We start from the raw sequence: 23,921 nt of genomic DNA, 5'->3' as shown, positions 1-23,921 counted from the left end.
AACTTTGATGATCTCGCATGCAAATGACGTGGGGAAATCAACTGTTGTTTAGCTGAAAGTGCGTCAAGTTGTTGGCCTGTACTTGTCCCAAAAACATGACAAGTTTATATGTGAAGGCTTTTAGGTGAGTGCATAGATCAAAAACTGGATTTCCTTCTCTTGTAGATTTAGGTTCCGAAAATTAAAATGACTGGTTATGTCTTCAGCAGAGGCCAATTTCTATATCCACTCTTCATCACACATTGTTGGCTGTAGCTTGGATTTACTTTCCAGAAAATAACCTATTTCCTTTCTCGATTCTGTGTTTGTATTTTACAACAAGTCTCTGAACTATCTATGGTTAAGCCCATGTGACCTTATTAAATTCACCAACTTCACTACATGATTCAGTACACTGCTAATGTCCACATACTTAGCTTGCTGGGGAATAATACAGTACAGGAACATTGGTTGTAGAATGTTTTTCTCATTCACTTGTCCAACATAGCCTTTCTTTATGCCACTCATGTACTTTCGACCATCAAAAGTTAGGTAACTGAAGATAGTCCAGTCAAAGTTTAAATCAGCAAATTAATGTTTTTTTTTACTCATTGAATATAATCCTATCTGGTATATGCACCCAAAGTTACTTTTTCAAACTACTTTGAATTTTCTGGGCAAAGTTACTCAGCCACCTCCTACAAACATTTTTTTTTTCCGTGGACAGAAAGATCTCCGCGGGCCGGATGAGAGGACCTCGCGGGCCGCAAACGGCCCGCGGGCCGTAGTTTGGTGACCCCTGGTCTATTCTAATATTCAATTAAAGCAAAGCGATTCTTTTACACAGCTTGGTTGAAAATATTTTAAAGTTATTTTGAAGTTGTAAGATGTTAAATATTACTTTCCAAACTTAAAAGTGCCATCGTTGCCTTAAAACCGCGTTACAAAACAAAGATTGGAGATTTTCTCGATAGGCCCTGCCGGGGCACACGATTGGGCGGGTGCCCGGGTTAAGTATTTTAATTGAGATTTAGCTCGGGGTCTACAATACAGTTAATCTATGTGGCAGAACACACAAGTTGGCATCGCTCGCCTTGAGTAGAGAACTGAAAGCGCAGCAGATGGGGTGCCCCGGGGGTGGCGGGGGGAGGAGTGCACTTGCCACCCACTAGGATGGTACCAAAAAAATGTTTTTGTTTACAACAAAAAATAAACCGGGAGTGATCTCCCCTAAACTTTCTCTAATATTCTTATATAAAACAACAGGGGATGGGAACTCGGGCTATAGACATGATTTTTAATCCATTTTGAATACTTAAAGTTTTAAAAATAGAATAAAATCTAGTAGACAAAAGAATTGCACACCAAGTTAATGCCTAATAAAAAAGTGCATAATAGTGCGCAATATTATTAGTACTTTAAAAATTTACACTAGTTTTTTGAGAAATCGGAAGTAGCGTAAATTACTACTTCCGGTCAACGGAAATTACTCAAAATTTAATAGAAGGTAGAGAATTAGATCTTTTACTTACGTGTGAAATTTCATTTATCTATCTGAAATAGTACTCAAGTTATAGGCTTTTGAAAAATTCAAAGTAGAAAAAATACCACTTCCGGTTATCGGAAATCGCTCAAAAGTTGATACGGATCTACGATTTTGATAAAATACTTATATATGAAATTTCATCAACCTAGCTGTAACGGTACTCAAGTTATCGTGTTTACACACGGACAGACAGACAGACAGACACACAGACACACAGACATACGGACAGAATTGCCATGCCCAGTTTTTCAGACTGGATTACGCATAAAACCTCTTAATTTTGATAAATCTGGATTGATAATTTTTGCCCGATTAAAATAAGTCCTCTATACTTCGGATGTGATGAAGGACTGAGGTGTAATACGGTGAAACTTGTTAAAATTTCAAATGATTTTTGTGCACGATTACAATACTTTCTCTATACTTCGTATATACGAGAAAGTAAAAAATTGTTTTTATGTAGATAAAAAAAAAATCATTGATTTAACAAATAAATCCATTAACATTGAGCCTCACTCGTTCGTAAGGTCGCAAGTTCGCGAATAAGGATCCGCATATTCGAATTTTCTTTCCGCTACTTTCCGTAGAGCGATTCGCGGAAGTGGCGGGTTGATAAGTAGTGACAAAGTATTTAAACATGCTTTTATGCAAGGGGTTGTGGACGTCAAGGGTTGTAGATGACGTGGGTTGTAGATGACATGGGTTGTAGGTGACACGGGTTGTAGATGACATGGGTGGTAGAAGACATGGGTTGTAGATGACATGGTTTGTGGATGACATGGGTTGTAGATGACATGGGTTGTGGATGACATGGGTTGTGGATGACATGGGTTGTAGATGACATGGGTTGTGGATGACATGGGTTGTGGATGACATGGGTTGTAGATGACATGGGTTGTGGATGACATGGGTTGTAGATGACATGGGTTGTGGATGACATGGGTTGTGGATGACATGGGTTGTAGATGACATGGGTTGTGGATGACATGGGTTGTAGATGACATGGGTTGTAGATGACATGGGTTGTAGATGACACGGGTTGTAGATGACACGGGTTGTATATGACATGGGTTGTAGATGACCAAGGTGGTATATGACATGGGTGGTAGATGACATGGGTTGTTGATGACACGGGTTGTAGATAAAACGGGTTGTAGATGAGTGCGGGTTATAGATGACATGGGTTGTAGATGACAAGGGTTGTAGATGACATGGGTTGTAGATGACACGGGTTGTAGATGACATGAGTTGTAGATGACCAAGGTGGTATATGACATGGGTGGTAGATGACATGGGTTGTTGATGACACGGGTTGTAGATGACATGGGTTGTAGATGACATGGGTTGTTGATGACACGGGTTGTTGATGACACGGGTTGTTGATGACACGGGTTGTTGATGACACGGGTTGTAGATGACATGGGTTGTTGATGACACGGGTTGTTGATGACACGGGTTGTAGATGACATGGGTTGTAGATGACATGGGTTGTAGATGACATGGGTTGTGGATGACATGGGTTGTTGATGACACGGGTTGTAGATGACATGAGTTGTAGATGACCAAGGTGGTATATGACATGGGTGGTAGATGACATGGGTTGTAGATGACAAGGGTTGTAGATGACATGGGTTGTAGATGACATGGGTCGTAGATGATGACATGGATTGTAGATGATGACATGGGTTGTAGATAACGTGGGTTGTAGATTACATGGGTTGTAGATGATGACATGGGTTGTAGATGATGACGTGGGTTGTAGATGATGTGGGTTGTAGATGACATGAGTTGTAGATTACGTGGGTTGTAGATGATGACATGGGTTGTAGATGATGACATGGGTTGTAGATGATAACATGGGTTGTAGATAACGTGGGTTGTAGATTACATGGGTTGTAGATGATGACATGGGTTGTAGATGATGACATGGGTTGTAGATGATTGATAACATGGGTTGTAGATAAAACGGGTTGTAGATGACACGGGATTTAGATAACAGGTTGTCTATGAGGCGATTTTGTAGATGATACCAGGTGTTAATGACTCGGGTTGTACATGAAAAAGGTTGTAGATGACATGGGTTTTTGATGACATGGGTTTTTGATTACTCAAGTTGTAGTTTATGTGGGTTGTAGGTGACATGCATTGTTGATGATATGGGTTATATATGAGTATGGGTTGAAGATGACAATGGTTATAGATCACGTGATTTGTGTTTACGTTTCATAAAGCACACTATTAGTGATGAACGCATCAGGACGTCTTATATTCATCTGCTTAATAAATGGTTGACAGACAAAATGCACAGGTAAGAAATCTATTTTAATAGAAATAGAAGAAATGTTACAGCGACTGCGTTTAGGATGGCGTGATCGAGTGGTAAAGTGGTAGAGCATTTATTGTCGAGTTCGGTTTTCGGACTCGAGTCTGTTGGTCGTACCTGAGTTGACCCAGCTTTTAAAAGTACCTGACCCATCTTAGAGAAAGTATATCCTGCTGGGACTACACCATTCCTTCGTATGCCTTGGTCAAGAATTAGATGCACTCTACTTCATCTGTCCTCTGGATCGTCAAGTCCTACAATGGGAACTTTACTTTTTTTTTTAAGAAAAATTTTAGGCATCCAAAGACGAAATGTGAACTCGAATGCGATATATTTAGCGGTTGTACTCGTCAAATCATTGCTGTAGGCTACGTACTAACTGCTGTTCATGTGCGGTTACTAATCATGAATCAGTATTTCTTCCAGACTTTTTTCTCCGGGGGTTGGGGGGGGGCACTTGATATTTTCGGGAGGAGGGGCGGACACTGATAAAGGTATAATAATATTTTCTATATAAATTCCATTTCGTTCAGAAAGGGGGGGGGGGGGGTAGGGCAGTAAACTTAGCCCCCCCCCCCCCCCCGAAGAAACTGCCTGTCATAGCATGTATCTCTGTCTGCCATAGCATGTAATATTTATACGGTTAGAGTAAGAACAATATCAGAGGTTGAATGGAAATAATAAGGGGTGACAAAATTTAAAGTTGACTGCCAATGTTGCCAAAAGAGAAAGCGCTTAAAAATTCATAAATACTTTACAATAATCTTCTTCGTGTATTATGCACCTATATATAGAGGTAGAGCGCTAGACTGCTAACCCGAAAGTTTCGAGTTCGAATCCGGGTTCAAGTCAGTATAACGTCCCGGAGTCCACACGGTGCTGATCAGTTTCTTCCAGGCATCTCTACCGCCCCCCCCCCCCCGAAAGAAATAGAAGTTATATAGAAAATATAAATATATAGGAAAGTAAAAGCAGCTGGACTAGTGTTGACCACACTCTCTCTTCATAACTCGAGGTCACTGAAACAGGTGAACTCTACTTCACTCACCCTGTGGACAGTCTGGTTCGAAAAGGTAACTACTTTTTTTACACATACGTTCAGGATGCAGACGAGGTTTACACTGAAAGGGAGGGAGAAGGTCGGTGCGGTACCAGGTGATTTACGCCATTACATTGGATCGAATTACGTTTGTAAGCTACTCATTTGGGAAACTAGATCACCTTCTGGGTACCATAGGTGCTAATATCGTCTGCCCGTGTGGCGGGCAGGTAGGCACCATCTGAGGCACCACCTGAAGGCCGGACGGTGCCCAGGTGAGACGCCCAGACGTCCACATGCCCGGGTCCCTAGCTTGTCAACAAGAACTCCACACGGTTAGGGGGTCAATGTTTTGGGTGCAGGCTAAGCAAGGAATATTATGTGCGCTATTAGCAACCCGGGATTGATTGGTTCTTCAATAGAAAACAGTGCTCTGTCATTGAGCTGAGATTAATAAAGGATGGTTTAGCTAAATCTCTACAGGGTGCTCTAACTCTCCAGACCAATCCTCAATACACTAGGTTAAGAGTGTATTTAGTATATGGGGGGTAGTCCATAATGACGTCACACTCGTAGGTGGAAGGGGGGGTCTGTAATTTTGTGACAATGTGTGATGTGGGTGAGGGTGGGGGGGGGGGGGGGGTTCAGACGGTGTGCCATCACACTTTTGCATTATAAGAAAAGCCGGTTTAGAAAACGAATTTTAACCGTTATTTCGCATTTTAAAAAAATTTAAATAAATTGTAAAGGGAATTGACTAAAATACTCTATGTTGAAAGAGTTCAGACAAGATTTTGGAATAATATCGATGTTTTAATGAAAATGCTGCAATTTTGAGGGGGGTTGTAGGCTGAGATGTGACTTTCTTTTAGGGGGGGGGGGGGGGTGACGAGGTTTGATGGAGAGGAGGGGGGGAGGTAAAAGTCGTCCAAAAAAGCGTTACGTCATTTATGGATGACCCTTATTTAGTAAGTATGTGAACTTGAATTAAAGCGTTAGTGATTCAGCAACTCTCTGCCTAGTCTCTTACTTCTAATGACGAAATAGGACAGACTCAACAATGATGTAACTGTATGCGTCAAACAAGTCAAGCAGATTCTGAAGTTGGTGGCAGGACAAAGTGCTGAATATAGAATTATGGAGAAAGACAAAGCATGAGTCGATGGCAGTGAAAATAAAGAGTAGGAAGTGGCGCTGGGTCGGATACACACTCAGGGGCGTAGCGAGGGGGGGGGGGGGGGGGCGTGGGGTGCGGACCGCACCGGGTGACACCATTTAGGGGGGTGACACCAAGGCAAAAAATGGCAAAAAATAGCAAAATATATAGAGAAAAACTTGAGTGGGGGGGGGGTTGCAATCGAAAGTTTGAGGGGGGTGGGGGGTGCAAATCGAAAACTTGAAAGTTTGTCCCCGGGAAGGGTCGCTACGCCTCTGGGGGGGTGACACCATTAAGTGCCGCACCGGGTGACACCCGACCTCGCTACGCCACAGCACACACTACAAAAGGCTCACGCCAGGCGCTTGAGTGGGACCCCCAGAGAAAGTGAAAGAGAGGGCGCCCAAGACAGTCTTCTTGACGAAATGAAGACAACAGCGTGTCTTGGGACGTTGCAAAATCAACAGCCGGGGACAGGACAAAATGGAAGGTTACGGTTGAGGCCCTATGCTCCACAAGGTGTAAAGAGGACTAAGTTAAGTAAGTAAACCCCTGAAGGACAGTTACTATTTCTGCGATTAACGACATATTTGAATATTATAATGGAATAATCCCGTTCATAACTTACAAGGTATAACAATATTTCTCATCTAAGACTTATACAATGGCGTCATTATGCCGAGTGACACCAGCAGCTGTTTTCCCTGTCTGCCCCCCCCCTCCACTAACGACTATCTATCTATATATATATATATATATATATATATATATATATATATATATATATATATATATATATATATATATATATATATATATATATATATAAAGCAAAGTTGTCGGGTGCCCGATAGTGCACTTCCCGGCGCCACAGGCGTTCAAATTTGGCAGGATGATGCCCTGGGGCAATAGAACACACGGGGCTGGTGCCGGTTGGCCGCAAAGTCCACGAAGAGGGGGTCAAAACTGATCTCGACTGACCGGCGCCTTATATTAGTTATATTACGAAAAAAAACTTTGGCCGAACGACCTCCCTTGATATTTTGTGAGATGGTAGAAAAATACCTAGGGGTATCAGAAAAAAAACTCGCCTTATCCGGGAAAAAATCTAGAAATGGATCAAAACTGACCAGTCGTTTTTCCCTATATAATCTTTGTTCTTTAATTGAAAAACAGAGGGTAATTTCAACAAAGATGTTAGGGTACTTACTCTCTGTACATCAGACTAATTTTTTGCGGCACCTCTATAGATGACTAGGCCGTACGAGAAAAATCGTCGGTTGGACTCAAAGCCCTCGATGAGGGTTAAAAAATGACCGCGCGTGAAATTCTCCTTAAATGAGCTATATTAAGAAAAAAAAACTTTCACTGAACCCCCCTCCCCTTCTAACCATACCCGTCCCCCTGCCTTGTCGTTGCTATACTGTTAACGTGACACATTTCCCCCTAGAACCTGTTTAAAAAAATCCCCCCCCTTCCACCCCCCCCCCCCCGCCCCCCCCCCCCCCCCCCCGCATTAAAAAAACCCATTGAACCGTGAGTGACCAGCCCTGTTGTGTGACACTCACTAGTTCACCTTTCACCTTTCACATGGTCTTCACGCTCGTCACCTGGACAGGTCACCTCACGATGTCAGGTCAGGTTTAGTCCCATGCCGTAGCGGCACTGGTACAGGTGAAGTAGAGTTCAATTAAATTTAATATTACGGCGTAGGGCCGTTATGTATTATTTTAAAGATGGCAGTAAACAGTAGTCTCCTTTTTTTTCTTTATTTGTCTTACATAAATATAACCCAAAAAATATATTTATAAGTAAACTTTCAGCTAAGAAACATATTTTTGGGATATATCGCCGATAGTTTCCCGACCGATTAGAAACTGAGGCCGAAATCATAAATATGTATTTGTGAACAAATAAAAAAAAAACAATTAATTTAAAATAATTAAAACCAGGATTATCATTTTCTTCGACTAACGTTCGTCTCTGTTTTCGACAAGTATTTCCTAACAATAACTGTCTCGGATTTAGTGGATTGATTTCGATTTCCCTGAAGTGTAAATAAATAGTCCCAAATATACAAATAGATGGACGCCCCAAATGTTCTCGTGTTCAATGTGGCGTTGCCTGTCTTTACGTATATTCCTTTTGTCCACCCAAATTATAAATCGATAAGTAATAATTTAGCAGTGAATTAATTGTAGAAACAATTTGATTGCAATTTCTTGCACTACAGTTTCATGCAAGTAATTACTGTAATGTGTATAATTTATCAACCTTACAAATATTTATCTAGCTACGTTGAATATAAGCGCTAGTGTACAGGATACAGAGACAACTAATTAGTCTAATTGCTTTGTTTTGTTACGCATAACTAGGGGGAGCGGGAGGGGGGGGGGGGGTAAAAAGGGGAATTCCCTTCTCTAACAATAGCTACACCACTCTCTCAATTCTTGCTTATTGTTATGGAAAATGAAATTGGAACTTGTCACATTTTCTGACTCATTGTAATTTTTTTTTCTTTGCAGTAAAACTTTTAAAACTTTATAGTTTTTCTACAAATTAATTTCGAGCTTCTAGTGCAAACATTAATTGCAATGATTTTTTAAAAATGAGAATAATTTTATTTTGTAGGCTTTCTTTATATGTGTATGTTTAAATACATAAAAAATGTATTTATGAATTATTTTTCATACATAAACATATTCATTATTTAATACATTACACACACACACACACACACACACACACATATATATATATATATATATATATATATATATATATTTATATATATATATATATATATATATATATATATATTATTATATTATATATCTATATATATATATATATATATATATATATATATATATATATATTATATATATATATATATATATATATATATGTAGTGCTTGATGAGGCCACAGGTTGACTACCAAAATCCCACCCAGCCTAAACCCCCCTCCATTCCGCTCCCCCTCTCCCCGCCAGCCGGTGAACGTACCTGATGCCAGCAGCCACTTGTTGCACGCGCTACAGACCTGCCTTTATCTGGGGGATCATGTCTCAGACCTGACTCCTGGTGGTCGCCTCCTGGTCACGTGCTCGTATCGTCCTCTCGGAGTTTGGTAAGGGAAACTTGTTTATTTTACTCTAGCAGAAGTTTGTCTTAGAAAATTTATTCATTCGTTTTATTGAATTTTTAAAAATATATTAAGAAAAAATTAATTAAAAATTTTAATCAAATTTTAAATCATATTTAATTTGATAACCCTTGAAGCATTTTAAAATGACCATTTTCTTTTTGAAATATTCGATTTTTTAATATTATGTTTGAGTTGATGCATAAAATAAAGAGGAAAAAATGTAACATATACTGTAATATCTTTCTATAACTAGCGGCTATTTTATAAATAATTTTGTAAGTTCTGTTAAGCGTATAAAAAGACAAACAGAAGCGACCATTGATAGAAAAAAAAAGAACAAAAAAAAAGCCAAAACAACTTGTTGATAGAAAAACTTCTCTCGCACATTCTCCCATTGTTTTAACTTTCCCCGCGAGAGAAAGAGAAAAAAAAATAACAATCTGTGGCGTGCCCTTTGACCTCACGTGAAGCGGTCACGTGGCGAGGACAGAAAAACAATTGACAGGTATGATAAAAAACTGAACTTCAGCACAAAAAGAAACGAATCTAAATTTTTTTTCACCTTCCCCCAACTTGATTTTTCCCGAAGTAAAGCATCAAAATTAATGGTTTTGTAATCTCCAAGTGAAGGAGGCCTCTTAAAATAAATCTTTAAACTAATAGTGTACTTTTGTTCTTCAATTCAACTTTATTCAACCGAAAAGAATAGTTTAAAACCTTGTTTTGTATGTCTCGAAAGAGACTGTTTTTTCTTAAGTATTGACAGTATTGATGTATTTCACCAATATTTTGTACCGTATCATTTCAATTCTTATTATCAAAAATAAAACTTTAAAAAAAATTAATGTTAAAACATCGCTGTTGTTAAGAAATCGGCCGACAAATTATGATCAAATCATCTTTGCGATTGACTATAGGATGCATTCCAATAATAATTTTAAATTTGAAAATGATTTAAACGAAATGCTTATGGTTTGTTGACTGCGGTGAGGTGAATATTTAAAGTAAAATAGTAAAGTCCCCTTTCAGATGAAGTAGAGTTCATGTGTTTCTTGACATTGGCATATGAAGGGATGGTTAGGTCAGCACTATGCTCAGCTGCCTTAACCTTTCAAGTCAGGTACCCATCAGAGCTGGGTGGACACATGGACGTCCCACCGTCACAAATGCGATCCGAGATTCGAACTCGAGACCCTCGGGCTCGCTTGTAATAGCCCTACCACACGACCACGCCGTCTCATCCAGTGTTTCTTTCAGACTTTTTTTCTCCGGAGGGGGGCACTTGATATTTTCATATTTTCGGGGGTGGGGGAGCGGACTACATTTTCCTGGGGTGTGTGGTAAAAGTATGTTTTCTAAATAAATTCCATTTCGTTCGGCGAAGCAACCCCCCCCCCCCCCCCCCCCCCGAAAAAGTGCCTGGCTGAAACTCTGGTTTCATCAAATGTTTAAAGGAATTATTCTTGGTGGGCGGTCAGATCCGGGTCGTTTCTTTTATTTTTTTTAAACCACCAACATCTAGAATATACTAATATTCTCAGGAGCATTGGTATACGAATATTTTAATGTATGTTTTTATATGGGAGTTTCAATTTTTTTTTTTTTTTTAGATTGTTAACGTTGCTTGCCTTCGAGACATTTGTTGAACAAAAAACCAGATATCCACGCTCGACTACATCGTCCTAGCCTATCATCTTCTAAAAATATTGTCCTAACAGGACATTATCCCGGCTTCAAGAAATCCCCCCCCCCCCCTCCCATCATCCACCAAAAACATTGTCCCCGTTGGAAATTATCCCCGCTTCAAGAACTCCCCCCACGCCATAACTGGTGGTATCGTCTTACCAAGCTGCCACCCCCCCTGACTCCAGCAACAATGTCGGCGCCCGCAGGATATCCGGGTCTCCAACTGACGCTGCCTCGCTTGACAATAGTCATTTATTTCACGGTGTCGGCCTGCATTTCATCCATTGCAACGGAGATTCCCGATACAAGTAGCCTCCATTACGTTGACTGTGGTAGGTCTTAGACTTCATTGATCATTTATTATGTTAGTCTTGTTTTTAATGGGGACGATCCATTTCAAAGGGGTGGAAGCTTAGGTTACTGTTTGAAATTCCTTTTCAGTTTTTTTTGGAGTTACTTAGGTTATCTTGAAACGAAAGTGGGAAATGGGAACAACCATGTTTTATGTTAATTAGGGGGTGGTAGCATGAGATGATCCAGCTTTGATTAAAGTTTTAGGGGTTGGTGTCAAATAACAGGTGGTGGAGGAATGGATGGTGTGGTCTATGTCAGGTGGGGTGTACTATAGATAACTCGGGTTTTCTCACTCACTCGTAGAAGCGCTTACTTCCCCTGGGTGGTTTAATTGTATTGTAATAGTATACTTGGGTTATCGAGTTTGAATAGAAATGATAGCTACTTTGTATTCTTAGTTTATTTTAAAAAAAGTGATTGTAATTGTAATCCTAATGAACACGTGCCATAGTGTGTGAGCCTGAGTGTGAGTTTATGTGTGTATCTATACAAGTGTCTACGCGTTTGTGTTTGTTTATTCATTCAAAAACTGATGATTTCTGTACCAATGAATCCCATGTCCACTAAACTTTATCCACTTGGTCCGGCAGATAAACTTATCCACTATGTCCAGCAGATAAACTCATCCACTTTATCCACTAGGTCCAGCAGATAAACTTATCCACTTTATCAACTAGGTCCAGCAGATAAACGTATCCACTTTATCCACTAGGTCCAGCAGATAAACTCATCCACTTTATCCACTAGGTCCAGCAGATAAACTTATCCACTTTATCTACTCTAGGTCCAGCAGATAAACTCATCCACTTTATCCACTAGGTCCAGCAGATAAACATATCCACTTTATCCACTAGGTCCAGCAGATAAACTTATCCACTATGTCCAGCAGATAAACTCATCCACTTTATCCACTAGGTCCAGCAGATAAACTTATCCACTTTATCCACTAGGTCCAGCAGATAAACTTATCCACTTTATCCACTAGGTCCAGCAGATAAACTCATCCACTTTATCCACTAGGTCCAGCAGATAAACTTATCCACTTTATCCACTAGGTCCAGCAGATAAACTCATCCACTTTATCCACTAGGTCCAGCAGATAAACTTATCCACTTTATCCACTAGGTCCAGCAGATAAACTTATCCACTAGGTCCAGCAGATAAACTTATCCACTTTATCCACTAGGTCCAGCAGATAAACTTATCCACTTTATCCACTAGGTCCAGCAGATAAACTTTTCCACTTTATCCACTAGGTCCAGCAGATGAACTCAACCACTTTATCCACTCTAGGTCCAGCAGATAAACTTATCCATTTTATCCACTAGGTCCAGCAGATAAACTTATCCATTTTATCCACTAGGTCCAGCAGATAAACTTATCCACTTTAACCACTAGGTCCAGCAGATAAACTCATCCAATTTGACCACGTCCAAGTCTCCCCCCTGCCGATTCAGGTTCCTGGAACCATGTTCCTGTCCATGTCGGTCAACGTGACCTCTGATCTCCCCCGACGAGTGAATGTCTACTTGTCCCTGCGCAAGTACTTCCTGGGGTTCTTCTTCAACGTGCCTTGCATGAGTCGGGGGATCGGATCCTGGTGAGACCGTGTTGCCTAGATAGTTGTTTGTGTTTAACTTTTTGATAGTTGCTTATTTTTTTTCCTTTTGTTGTAGTTCGGTATGATTGCAGTTTTTATATTCGTCATTATGTTGGAATGAGTTTATGTAAGGGGTATGGGGCGGCGTGGTCGGATAGTAAAGCGCACGACTTCAAACTAAAATGTCTAGAGTTGGATACTATTAGTAGGACGACCTGGAGTCCACACAGCCAGTTCTAATGAGTATCTGACTCAGAGACAAAAAAAAACGGCTGGGTTTAGTGCTGACCACATATACCTAATGGGACGGAGAGGCCTAGCGGTAGAGAGCTGGGCTGCTAACCCGTAAGTCTCGAGTTCGAATCCGGGTTCAAGTCAGTAGACCGTCCCTGAGTCCACCCAACTCTGATGGGTACCTAACTCACGTTAGGGAAAGTAAAAGCGGCTGGGCATAGTGCTGACCACACTATCTCTTCATATACCGATGTCACAGAAACAAGTGAGCTCTACTTCACTTGCCCTATAGACCGTCAGGTTTGAAAATGGAACTTTTTACATATACCTAGCTCACTAAAAATGTGAACTCTATTTTACCTATTTCTTAGACCTTAAGTTTTGAAATGGTACTTTACTTTCGATTTCTTTGTCCCGTAGAGATTATCCTTCCTCAATCGATTCCCCATAACTCTTGCAGCTCCTATGAAAACATCTGTGCCATGCTAGAAGCCTACGAGCTGACCGGATGTCCGGACACGTTCCAGGACTTCGGACTCAACTGCCACTGCCCCTTTTGAGGCCAGCTACTTTAACCTGACGGAACTGCCCATTACTCTGCCCGAACTGCCAGCATTGCTGCCACGTTTTTAACTGTAAGTGTTTTAGTTGTTTGACTTGATATATTCGTTGGTATATGTTGTCGCCCAATATCTACATATGAGAATTCATTATACAGGGGCAATATCTAAATAGGCCGTTTCATGTCACATTGCCAACACCTACACTAAATTGGCCATTTTATTATACAGGGCCAACATCTACTTAGGGCATTTCATGTAAATTGGACAACAACTACACTACATGGGCCATTTCATTATATATGGCCAACATCTTCACGGGTCATTTTGTTTTTCTTGGCTGACAGCGAAACTGCATGGGCCATTTCATTTTACATGGCCAATATCTATGCAGGCCATTTCGTATTACTTGGCCAACGCCTACTCTACATGGGCCATTTTATTATACAGGGCCAACAACTACACAGGAAGATTTAACACAAAAATGTCGTTTGTGATTCGGTTTTTGAGAGTGTGAGATTACTAACCCCAAAATCCGCGTTCGGTTGTAAAGTTCCAGGTCACATGACATCTAAAGTCCTCCCATCTCTGGTGGGTGAGTGACATTTATCGGGGTACGTAAAGATGATTGGACATAGTACTGACCATACTGTCCGTTCATACACCCAAGTAAGAGAAACAGATGAACTCTGATCATTGAACTAAGACTCTGATAGAAAGGGTATTTTACTTCTCTTTACATCTACATAGCCGTTGCCCGTTTCATTTTACTCGATTAGCAATACTCAGATACACATCCCACGCACACATACACAAACACAAACACACACACACACACACACATATATATATATATATATATATATATATATATATATATATATATATATATATATATATGTACGTGTACGTGTACGTGTACGTCTACGTGTACGTGTACGTCTACGTGTACGTGTACGTGTGCGTGTGCGTGTACGTGTACGTGTACGTGTACGTGTAGTGTACGTGTACGTGTACGTGTACGTGTACGTGTACGTGTACGTGTACGTGTACGTGTACGTGTACGTGTACGTGTACGTGTACGTGTACGTGTACGTGTACGTGTACGTGTACGTGTACGTGTACGTGTACGTGTACGTGTACGTGTACGTGTACGTGTACGTGTACGTGTACGTGTACGTATGTGTATGTGTATATATATATGTATATATATATATATATATATATATATATAGGGTTCAAAACCGTACACTCGTGTTACACCCCTAAATATAGCTCTAACCTTAATATGACACCGGCGATTCTATTAACATGGTACGGCTATCATAAGACAACCATATAATAACAAAGCGATGCCTGGTGTTAAGCCGATGGTCATGCACGTGATTAATTCCCCCAACAAGAACCAGTTGACCACAGCCTGCCAGCCTTATGCTGAGTATGTTCGTACCTAGACGGTTAGGTATTTTCGTGCGTGAGTCAAGGTCGAGCCATATGGGTACAGTGAGTGGAACATGTGTGTACGGGCTTACGGCAACCTGTCGAGTTTGTTCTTGTTTTTTTTTTTAAAAGGGGAGTTAACAAGTCATCTACTGCTTCTTGGCTTGAAGAATTTGGAGTTGTGGAACTTGAATTTTAGAAAGTAGAAAAAGGTTTATTTTGTTATATGGCGGGGGGGGGGGATACATATTTTAGAAGAATGTTTATGTTTAATAGTTTAACAAAAGGACAAACCAGAACTGGGTCCATGGACATTAGTAATATAGACCTGTTGTCATAAAGGGCATTACACCCCCCCCCCCCCCTGGAACATTTCCAACCGATATCATCCCAGGAGTAATTCCCCCCCCCTCTCCCTCCCAGTAAGACATTCCACCCCCCCCCCAGTCATAGATTAAGGTACAGTTAGGGTTAGGGTTTGGGTTTAGGGTTAGGCTTAGGCTTAGGCTTAAACCCTTAAACCAATGTCTATGGTTGGGGTTGGGTTTGGGTTTAGTTTTAGGCTGAGGTTAATGTTTAGGTGCGAGCTTTTTCTTACGTTTAGGATTAAGGTAAGATATAGGGTTGGAGTTAGAGTCAGGAGTCTTCAGCTTGGGGGAGGGTAAGTAATTTACAGGGAAGGGGGGGGTAATTGACAGAGGGGTAATTGCCCCGGGAGGTAATGTCGGGCGGAAATGTCCGGGGTTTAATTGACGGGGGCGGGGGTGTGGTTAATTTCCTAAACCCGGTCATATCAGTTGTACTGTTTTAGGGTCTGAAGAGTTAAAGCGGCTTTGCCTGGAAAGGTTATTTTGACCAAGGGCCTTAACAATAAAATGGGCTCTGGGACTTCATAGAAATATGGGCCTCCGTTAAAATTTGTATTAATATCAGTGGACCTTCTTATTTCTGTGGAAATCGAGCTTTAATTTAATTTTAATTATATATAAATCCAGAAAAAAAAGCCAACAGAAAACAATTGCCTTTATGATATAAGATTTAGCAAAGCTATATACAATTGGTGTCCTATCTTTGTATATTTTATGTGAACAGTGGATCGTATACTTCTAACAGAAAATGACTAAGACATATTTGAACTTTTTAATTTAAACTTAATGCCTATATTTTTTCTTCTATCCGCTAAGGGAGACTATCAGTTTGAGATAAAAATTGTGGAGGACGAAGGACGAGATCTCGCGTGTCTCCAGGTCAACTTCTCCGTGGAAACCGTCAGCCATTCCTGGCTCTTCGACAGCTGACGCCAAAAGAACGAGGCGGAACTTCCGACAGGGGGCGCCGCGCTGCAGAACGCGAAAAACTGCGAGAAACGGAACGGCAAGCGATGCCAAAACGGGCCTCACGCGAAGCTGAGCAAAAAGCAGAAACACAAACCCAAACAGGCCACGAATTTGTCCAACCATATCGGGAAACCTGGCAAGTTTCTGAAGAAAAAAAACAAAAACTTAAAACCCGGCCGGAAGTTGTCTGTCGAGAAGAAACGAAAGCGGAAGTTGCGCAAGCTGAGGCAGAAGGCACTTCAGGAGAAGAATCTTCTGGAGAGGATCCCAAACGATGCACCGGCCAAGCCCCATCGCACGCACATAAGGAAACGCTATTTGGTTTGAAGACGATGCAATGTTTTTCAGAAACGATTTAACTTTACCGAAAACATAGTCAGCTCCTGAACGTTTTACTGAACAAGACATACAGCCACTGGCTTAATGCCTTTTACGGTGATATTGAAGAAAAAACCCACTGTTTAATTAATTAACAAGCCTTAAGACTGTCTTGATTATCCTGAGCATGAAAATTTGAAATGTGATAGATATTACAAATGGAAAGAAATTGATCTTTGACACCTGACAAAAAAAAAAATTTGACATGTGTCATTTTTTTGTGAAACGGGTGTGAATAGAGAAATATGACTGTAAATTTAATGTGTAAAATATTGTATAAATTAGCTTATAATGTAAATGTAGGAAGTCTAATGACTAATAGAAAAATATCAAGATGTAATGTGCTATATTGTACTGTATGATTTTGTAATGTATTATGTCATATTAATATGACATGTTCTGCTAATTATAAGAAACGTTGACGATGACATGTAAATTATAATGTCACCTGACATTAGGATGTTTATGTGACGTGGTGTACAAAATCCCGAAATAGTGACATTGAAAATATAAAATGAAAAAAATTAATCTGACACATATGACACATCAACGTAATGTGATGATCCATATTACTATGATATTACATGATAGTATGGCATAGACACATGACATCTGTCTGATACGGTTATGGGTTATCAACATATAACACTGTCAAAATGACATTTGACATCGTGTAACCCATGACGTGGAAATATCATTTTTTTCCCTCATATTTGATGTACCATGAGATCTGAAGACAAAGGATGTACAAATATCACAAATTACCCAAACATCATGATAAACACGAATATTTTTATCTCACGTAAAAGCATCTCTTGTAAATACTTTACCCGATTATTTATCTAACATTTTCTCGAATGAAGAAGTGTCTGATGGTTAGTTCACCTTATTATACCAAGGGTTATTTAATTAACTTTTAGTCCAAATAAAACCATTGTATAGGCTGCCTCGGTTAACTGAGTTCATGACTCAGCAAAATGAAGTACCCGGTTGTATTTTTTCTTATTGCCTTTTTTTAGCCTTTCATTGTACGTTTCCATAGTAACAACCCAAGTCAAATCCTAATGAATATCATTTTTTTTACATTTCTGGAAATAACTAATTAGTGAGCCTCAAGCAAGGTTTTATTTAATCGTCTTTTTTACTTAGATGTAAAATATTCTTACAGTAGGGTTAGCATGAGATTTTAAATTTATTCTTAAAAAGTTAAAACAATGATAAAAAAAAATTCGCTTTAATTTGTAAAGAATTTCATCATCAATGTAAATCGGAAGCAATAAAAAATAAAAAATAAAATAAAAAAAACTATTTAATTTTAAAAAGACTTTTTTTTTAATTTAAATGTTTTCATGCGGAAACACAATTAATTTTTTAAAGACATGCTTGCCTCTGTCTATCGATGTCTTTAAAAAAAAGTTTAAACACTTTAAGCGATCTACCTCTCCAATATACAACAACAAAAAAATTAGGACAAATAAACATCACAAGTTTAGTGTAACACCGATTGTTTTAAAATATAATTAGATTCGTATCCCTAAAGTGTTCAGAGAAAAAAAAAATATTGACGGTTTTTATAAAACAATGCTTAGTCATTTTCGGCGGACAGTTTTTACAAAGTCGGTCATTTGTAAATAAAAGTTGTAAATTTTTATGTACATGTGTATATAATGTTACTGTATGTATTTATTGCTTAATAACTTAACAAAGCTGTATGTTGTATGAATTGTTTATATCCATAGTATCAAAGTAAGCACACATCATAAGTATGTGATGCTAAATCAAATACATTTATACAGCAATATATCCATCTGAGACTTTAGAATTTCGTTTTATTTCTCCATTACTCTTTTGTAACAGTTTTTATGAGCTTTTGGCAGAGAAATAATAATGTAAATAAAACTACACAATGAAAAATGTGTCTATATTGATGTTTAAATATAATTTTAGCATAAACATTAAAAATATACTGACTCCATGTTTACGACTAAACAAAATTACTAGCTGCAGCTAGCCAGAGATTTTCCATTGCTGCAGAAATTAGTCCTAGCTAAAATTTGGTCAGTTCGTTATTACGGCGAGAGTTTGCTGGGGTTTTCGCCATCTCCGACCTGAAGAGAAAAAATTAATTAATTAGGGTCGAATTATTGTGACGTCATCATTTTTCTTATTCTGTTGGTAGTAGAATGCTAAAAAATAAACATAACTTTTAATTTGTTTTTGTTCTCTCATTTTTTTTATTTTTTTTAAATTAATGTCTACCAAGCTAGTAATCTGGATCTCTGTAATAGGAATGGTATGTGGGAGAAGGAGGCGATACTCTGATATCGACTCGACATATTACTAGCAGCGTTTCTTTCAGACATTTTTCTCGGAGGGGGGGGGGTACATTATAAACTTTCGGGGGTGGGGGAGAGCGAACTAAATTTTCTAGGGGGTGAAGACGGACAGTGGTTAAAATTCATATTTTCTATACGAATTATTTTTCGTTCGAAGGGAAAGTGGTGGTAGCAGTGGGGGGGGGGGGCCTTATTGGGCCTGGCGCCCTCAACATTTCGCCACCCAAATTTCCCCTCCTACCATAATTGTATATGGAACTGCACATATAACTTGCCTGTAACACTCAGTTTATGTTAAATTCATTACGTTGTCTTAGTACTACAGAAGCTTATCTAAACAAATTAAATCCTAAAACTTTATAAGTCGACTAAAATAATTGTGATGGTTTTTTTTTACTCTAAGAGAGATAACTTTTGTCATGTTTTTTACTTATACAAATAATGGATTGTATCCCCTTTTATAAAACCACATCACTCTCTCAATAACACCCAATAGGCTACTATTTTCTATTTCGCTAGTTTAAAATGATTACGTAGAAATTAAAAGCTATAGTTATTACACTCTTAAACTCCAACATTGTGGTTTTTAAAAATTATGAGCATTTTATACAAAATTTTACTACACTTCTCATCGTAACCATGTACTGTCATTTGTCTTCCTTTTAGAATCTTTTATAAAGACGTTTGATAACTCATCACATCACTACTCGCAAACAAAACGTCTTCTCTCCCTTTTTTAAAATCTAAAAATAATTGACCTGAATGTTAGGAGATTCCCGTTCATGTTTTCACGCCCACACATTGTCGTCCAATTCATCTGGTCCACATTCTCATCGTCTGCAACAGTCTTGAAAGTACGTCATAATAATTATTAATTAGGATTATCTATGTCATGTTCATTTATCAATAAAACAACTGATTGCATAAATTATAATATTTTGGTCTTACATATGAGCCGTGTGAACGGCTTAATGCCGTGGGTCTCATGATTTCTTGTATTTGGATTTTTAAAATAAAATTTGACGTGAAATAGAAAAAAACTGGAAAGCTTAGTTGCCTCAGAAGGCTTGATCCGTTATGGGTGTGGGAGGGGGGGGGGGGGGGGTAGGGGATTCTAAACACTTCACGGCGGTGGCACCAAAACTAAACATTACCAACTTTAATAAAGATATCTGATTTTTACTGTCAATTGTTAACCAAAAATTTAGAATCGCGTTTTGTTATATATCATTTTATATACAAGTTTAAAGAAAAGGTGACACCGAATTGCACTAGTTTATTATATATATATATATATATATATATATATATATATATATATATATATATATATATATATATATATATATATATATATATATATATATATATATATATATATATGTGTGTGTATGCTAGTTTAGTATATCATATACATGTGCTAGTTTGGTATATCATATCATGTATATGTGCTTGTTTAGACACCTTGAGCTATTGCAGAAATTTGTACTTCCATTTACATTTTTTTTTAAAAGTCAAGTGAGAACTTTTTCAGGCATGCAGTCATAAAGTTGACTTACAGCGTTAAAATCCTCTTTACCCAGCTCAGCCTGCGACTGGGCCCGACCTCTGGAGGTGATGGTGTCGTAGTATGAGAACCGTCGCTGTCGCCGGTACCTCTTCTTGAAGGCGGCTTGGATCTAGTGATACAACACATGAGTTGTTTGCTTTAGACGGGTTTTATGCTCTATTGGATTAGCCGTACCACATCACTTTGATAAGGGCTTGGTACCAAAGTAAAGTCATGATCCGATTAAGGAGTTAATTTTTTGGCTGTCGCAGGCATTACGCTTATCGCTATCGTTAGGATGAAGTTTTGATTTAGGATTATAGTTTAAGGATTTTTAGCTGTGCTTGTGTATTCATAATACTAGTAAAATTAACGTCCTGTTACGGTTATCCCAACAGTATGTACACACTGTCTTCAACAACATCCCGAAAGTATGTACACGCTGTCTTTAAATACATCCCAACAGTATGTAAACATTGTTTTGAACAACATCCCAACAGTATGTACACACTGTCAAACGACATCCCAACAGCATGTACACACTGTCTTCAACAACATCTTAACAGTATGTACACACTGTCTTTAACAACATCCCAACAGCATGTACACACTGTCTTCAACAACATCCAAACAGTATGTACTCTGTCTTTAATAACATCCCAACAGTATGTACACACTGTCCAACACATCCCAACAGTATGTACACACTGTCCAACACATCCCAACAGTATGTACACAACTGTCTTTAAATACATCCCAAAAAGAACCTACCATCAGACACGACGAATAGGGCTTAATTGCATAATTAACTACAAAAAGCAAAGTAATCATGAAATGAGAAATTCATGTTTTTAAAGCTTTACAAAAAAAAACCCAGATATAATGTAAAAGTAAAGATAAATTAGTAAAAGAAAAACAAAGGCTTACGTCATTGTTCAACAGACCGTGGAAGACGAAGAAACACAGGCCCTGGAAACTGTTGCAGATTGTAAACAGGTAGGAGAACACGTGACCAAACCAGTTGTCCACGGCCAGGAAGGCAAAAGCCCAGGTTAGACCCAGCAACGGTAACAACACCAGGGACGCTTTTAAACTCGTCCTGTGGGAACATACGACTCGTGTATTTGTTAGAGTCTACAGGGTCTTAGGTGCTTTGACCATAGGGGGTTTGACCATAGGTGGTTTGACCATAGGGGGTTTAACCATAGGGGGTTTGACCATAGAGGGTTTAACCATAGGGGGTTTGACCATAGGGGGTTTGACCATAGGGGGTTTGACCATAGGGGGTTTGACCACAGGTTCTTTGACCATAGGGGGTTTGACCATAGGGGGTTTGACCATAGATGGTTTGACCACAGGTGCTTTGACCATAAGGGGTTTGACCATAGGGGGTTTGACCACAGGTGCTTGGACCACAGGTGCTTTGACCATAGGGGGTTGGACCATAGGGGGTTTGACCACAGGTGCTTGGACCACAGGTGCTTTGACCATAGGGGGTCTGACCATAGGGGGTTTGACCATAGGGGGTTTGGCCATAGGGGGTTTACCATAGGGGGTTTGACCACGGTGGGACTTTGACCACAGAGAGGGGTTAACCATAATATACAGATTTTAAAATAGAAATTAGAAACTGTTATTTCATTTAAATTTATAATACAATTCATACGATTTTATACATGTATCTTGAGAGTCCATTAATTGAAATTAGCATGTACTAAAAAAGTCAATAACGATATTTTAGTCTCCACATAAATGCTGATGCTAGGCCTCATAGATTTATTTTAAATATAAATGTAACACAAATAATGAGACATAAAAAGTTTCACAAATAAATAATGTATATGTACCTGAAACTAAACAGCATACATTAAGGATAAAAAAAGCATGCCAACAGTTACTAACTACCTGAATTACCTAACTACCTAAATTATCTAACTGCCTGCATTACCTACCTACCTGTATCACCTCCCTACCTGTATTACCTTACCACCAAACTGACCTGACCAAATTTGTGTCTGGAGCCCTGGTCTTGACCGTGGAACATTTGGACTTGATGATGAGTCGGATGACGATGACGAGAACACACGAGTTCACCTATATGACGCCACGAATACATGTTTACAATCAATGTCACAGTTTACCTGCATGACGTCACCAATACATCTTTACAATCAATGCTACAGTTCACCTGCATGACGTCACCAATACATGTTTACAAACACCACGCCACAGTTTACCTGGCCACAATTTCTAGAGGCGCTACCAGCAACCCACATTCGGTAAAAACAATGTTTATATACGACTTTAGGCTGACTAGTAATCATGGAAATTACTACTTGACTATCCGACACGTTCACAAAAAATATCTATTCATACACTAATATGCACGTTTCTACATGAATGCAATCACATACACACAAGCTCACACACATACCCACATACACCCACAACATAGAGACACAAACACTCACATGCACACTCACAAAGTGACACAAGCACTCACACGGATACACTGACATAAGCACACATACTCACACACACACACACCTGTATATGCACACCTAGGTAGTCAACTCACCAGAACAATAAGACCAACCGTTGGAACCAAACAGGTGAGAATGACGTCATGAGAAATCCAGCACCTGCAAGTAACAGAAACTTGATTATAAAATACTCATTGCATGCTCGTCTGCAGTACCGTGCCCATTGTCAAAAAAGTTTAAGACACGGGTCTTTCGGCAGTTGGTCAAATCGGAAAATAGAAAAGGTTATATGAAGATAAGAGCTTATAGATTAAATGAGCTATAAAGTGTTTTCTAGCGTTCAGGATTGATACGGTAGAGTTTATCTGATTAAAGAGGTTGTGACAAATTGAATGAATACACCCTAGGGCTAGGTTCCACTGAAGTAAACATGAAATCCATTTGACCTTTATGAGATCATGAATGTCATGTATTCCAAACTAGAAACTATCTTTGTTCTGTCTTTAGGTAAAATTATTTCTGTTATGGAAAATACTTTTGAATACTTTGTATACTTACAGCTTATCGTGTATATACAACTTCCGGTATGCGCCGGCCGATGCGCCAACAATTAGAACCGGAAGTCCTGCGGGTATAATATATAAATATATATATATATATATATATATATATATATATATATATATATATATATATATATATATATATATATATATATATATATAACATAGTTAACGTTTTGTTTAAAGGATTTTTTAAAATCTATTTTGGA

The 23,921-nt window shown here is 38.9% G+C and overlaps 1 protein-coding gene and 1 long non-coding RNA gene across 2 annotated transcripts; one reads left to right on the top strand and one right to left on the bottom strand.

Annotated features, from left to right (window-relative positions):
- Positions 1–11,068: 11,068 nt before the first annotated feature.
- Positions 11,069–16,368, top strand: LOC131947739 (ganglioside GM2 activator). Its single transcript, XM_059309021.1, has 5 exons — positions 11,069–11,210; positions 12,631–12,832; positions 13,527–13,615; positions 14,977–15,068; positions 16,251–16,368. Exons 1-5 carry the CDS (start codon positions 11,069–11,071, stop codon positions 16,362–16,364), a joined length of 639 nt encoding a protein of 212 aa, XP_059165004.1. The 3' UTR covers positions 16,365–16,368.
- A 2,226-nt stretch (positions 16,369–18,594) lies between these two features.
- LOC131947735 (uncharacterized) lies at positions 18,595–19,964 on the bottom strand. The gene is made up of 2 exons (XR_009387916.1): positions 19,876–19,964; positions 18,595–18,889 (listed from the first exon to the last, which is right to left on the bottom strand). It is a non-coding gene; the product is annotated as an uncharacterized LOC131947735 (long non-coding RNA).
- Between the last annotated feature and the right edge of the window lie 3,957 nt (positions 19,965–23,921).

The sequence above is a fragment of the Physella acuta genome, unplaced genomic scaffold, assembly GCF_028476545.2.
Source record: "Physella acuta isolate Inbredline_101_S28 unplaced genomic scaffold, ASM2847654v3 ptg000605l, whole genome shotgun sequence".
NCBI lineage: Eukaryota > Metazoa > Mollusca > Gastropoda > Physidae > Physella > Physella acuta.
Note: the sequence above shows the minus strand (reverse complement) of the source record. Positions and strands in the feature narration are given on the sequence as shown.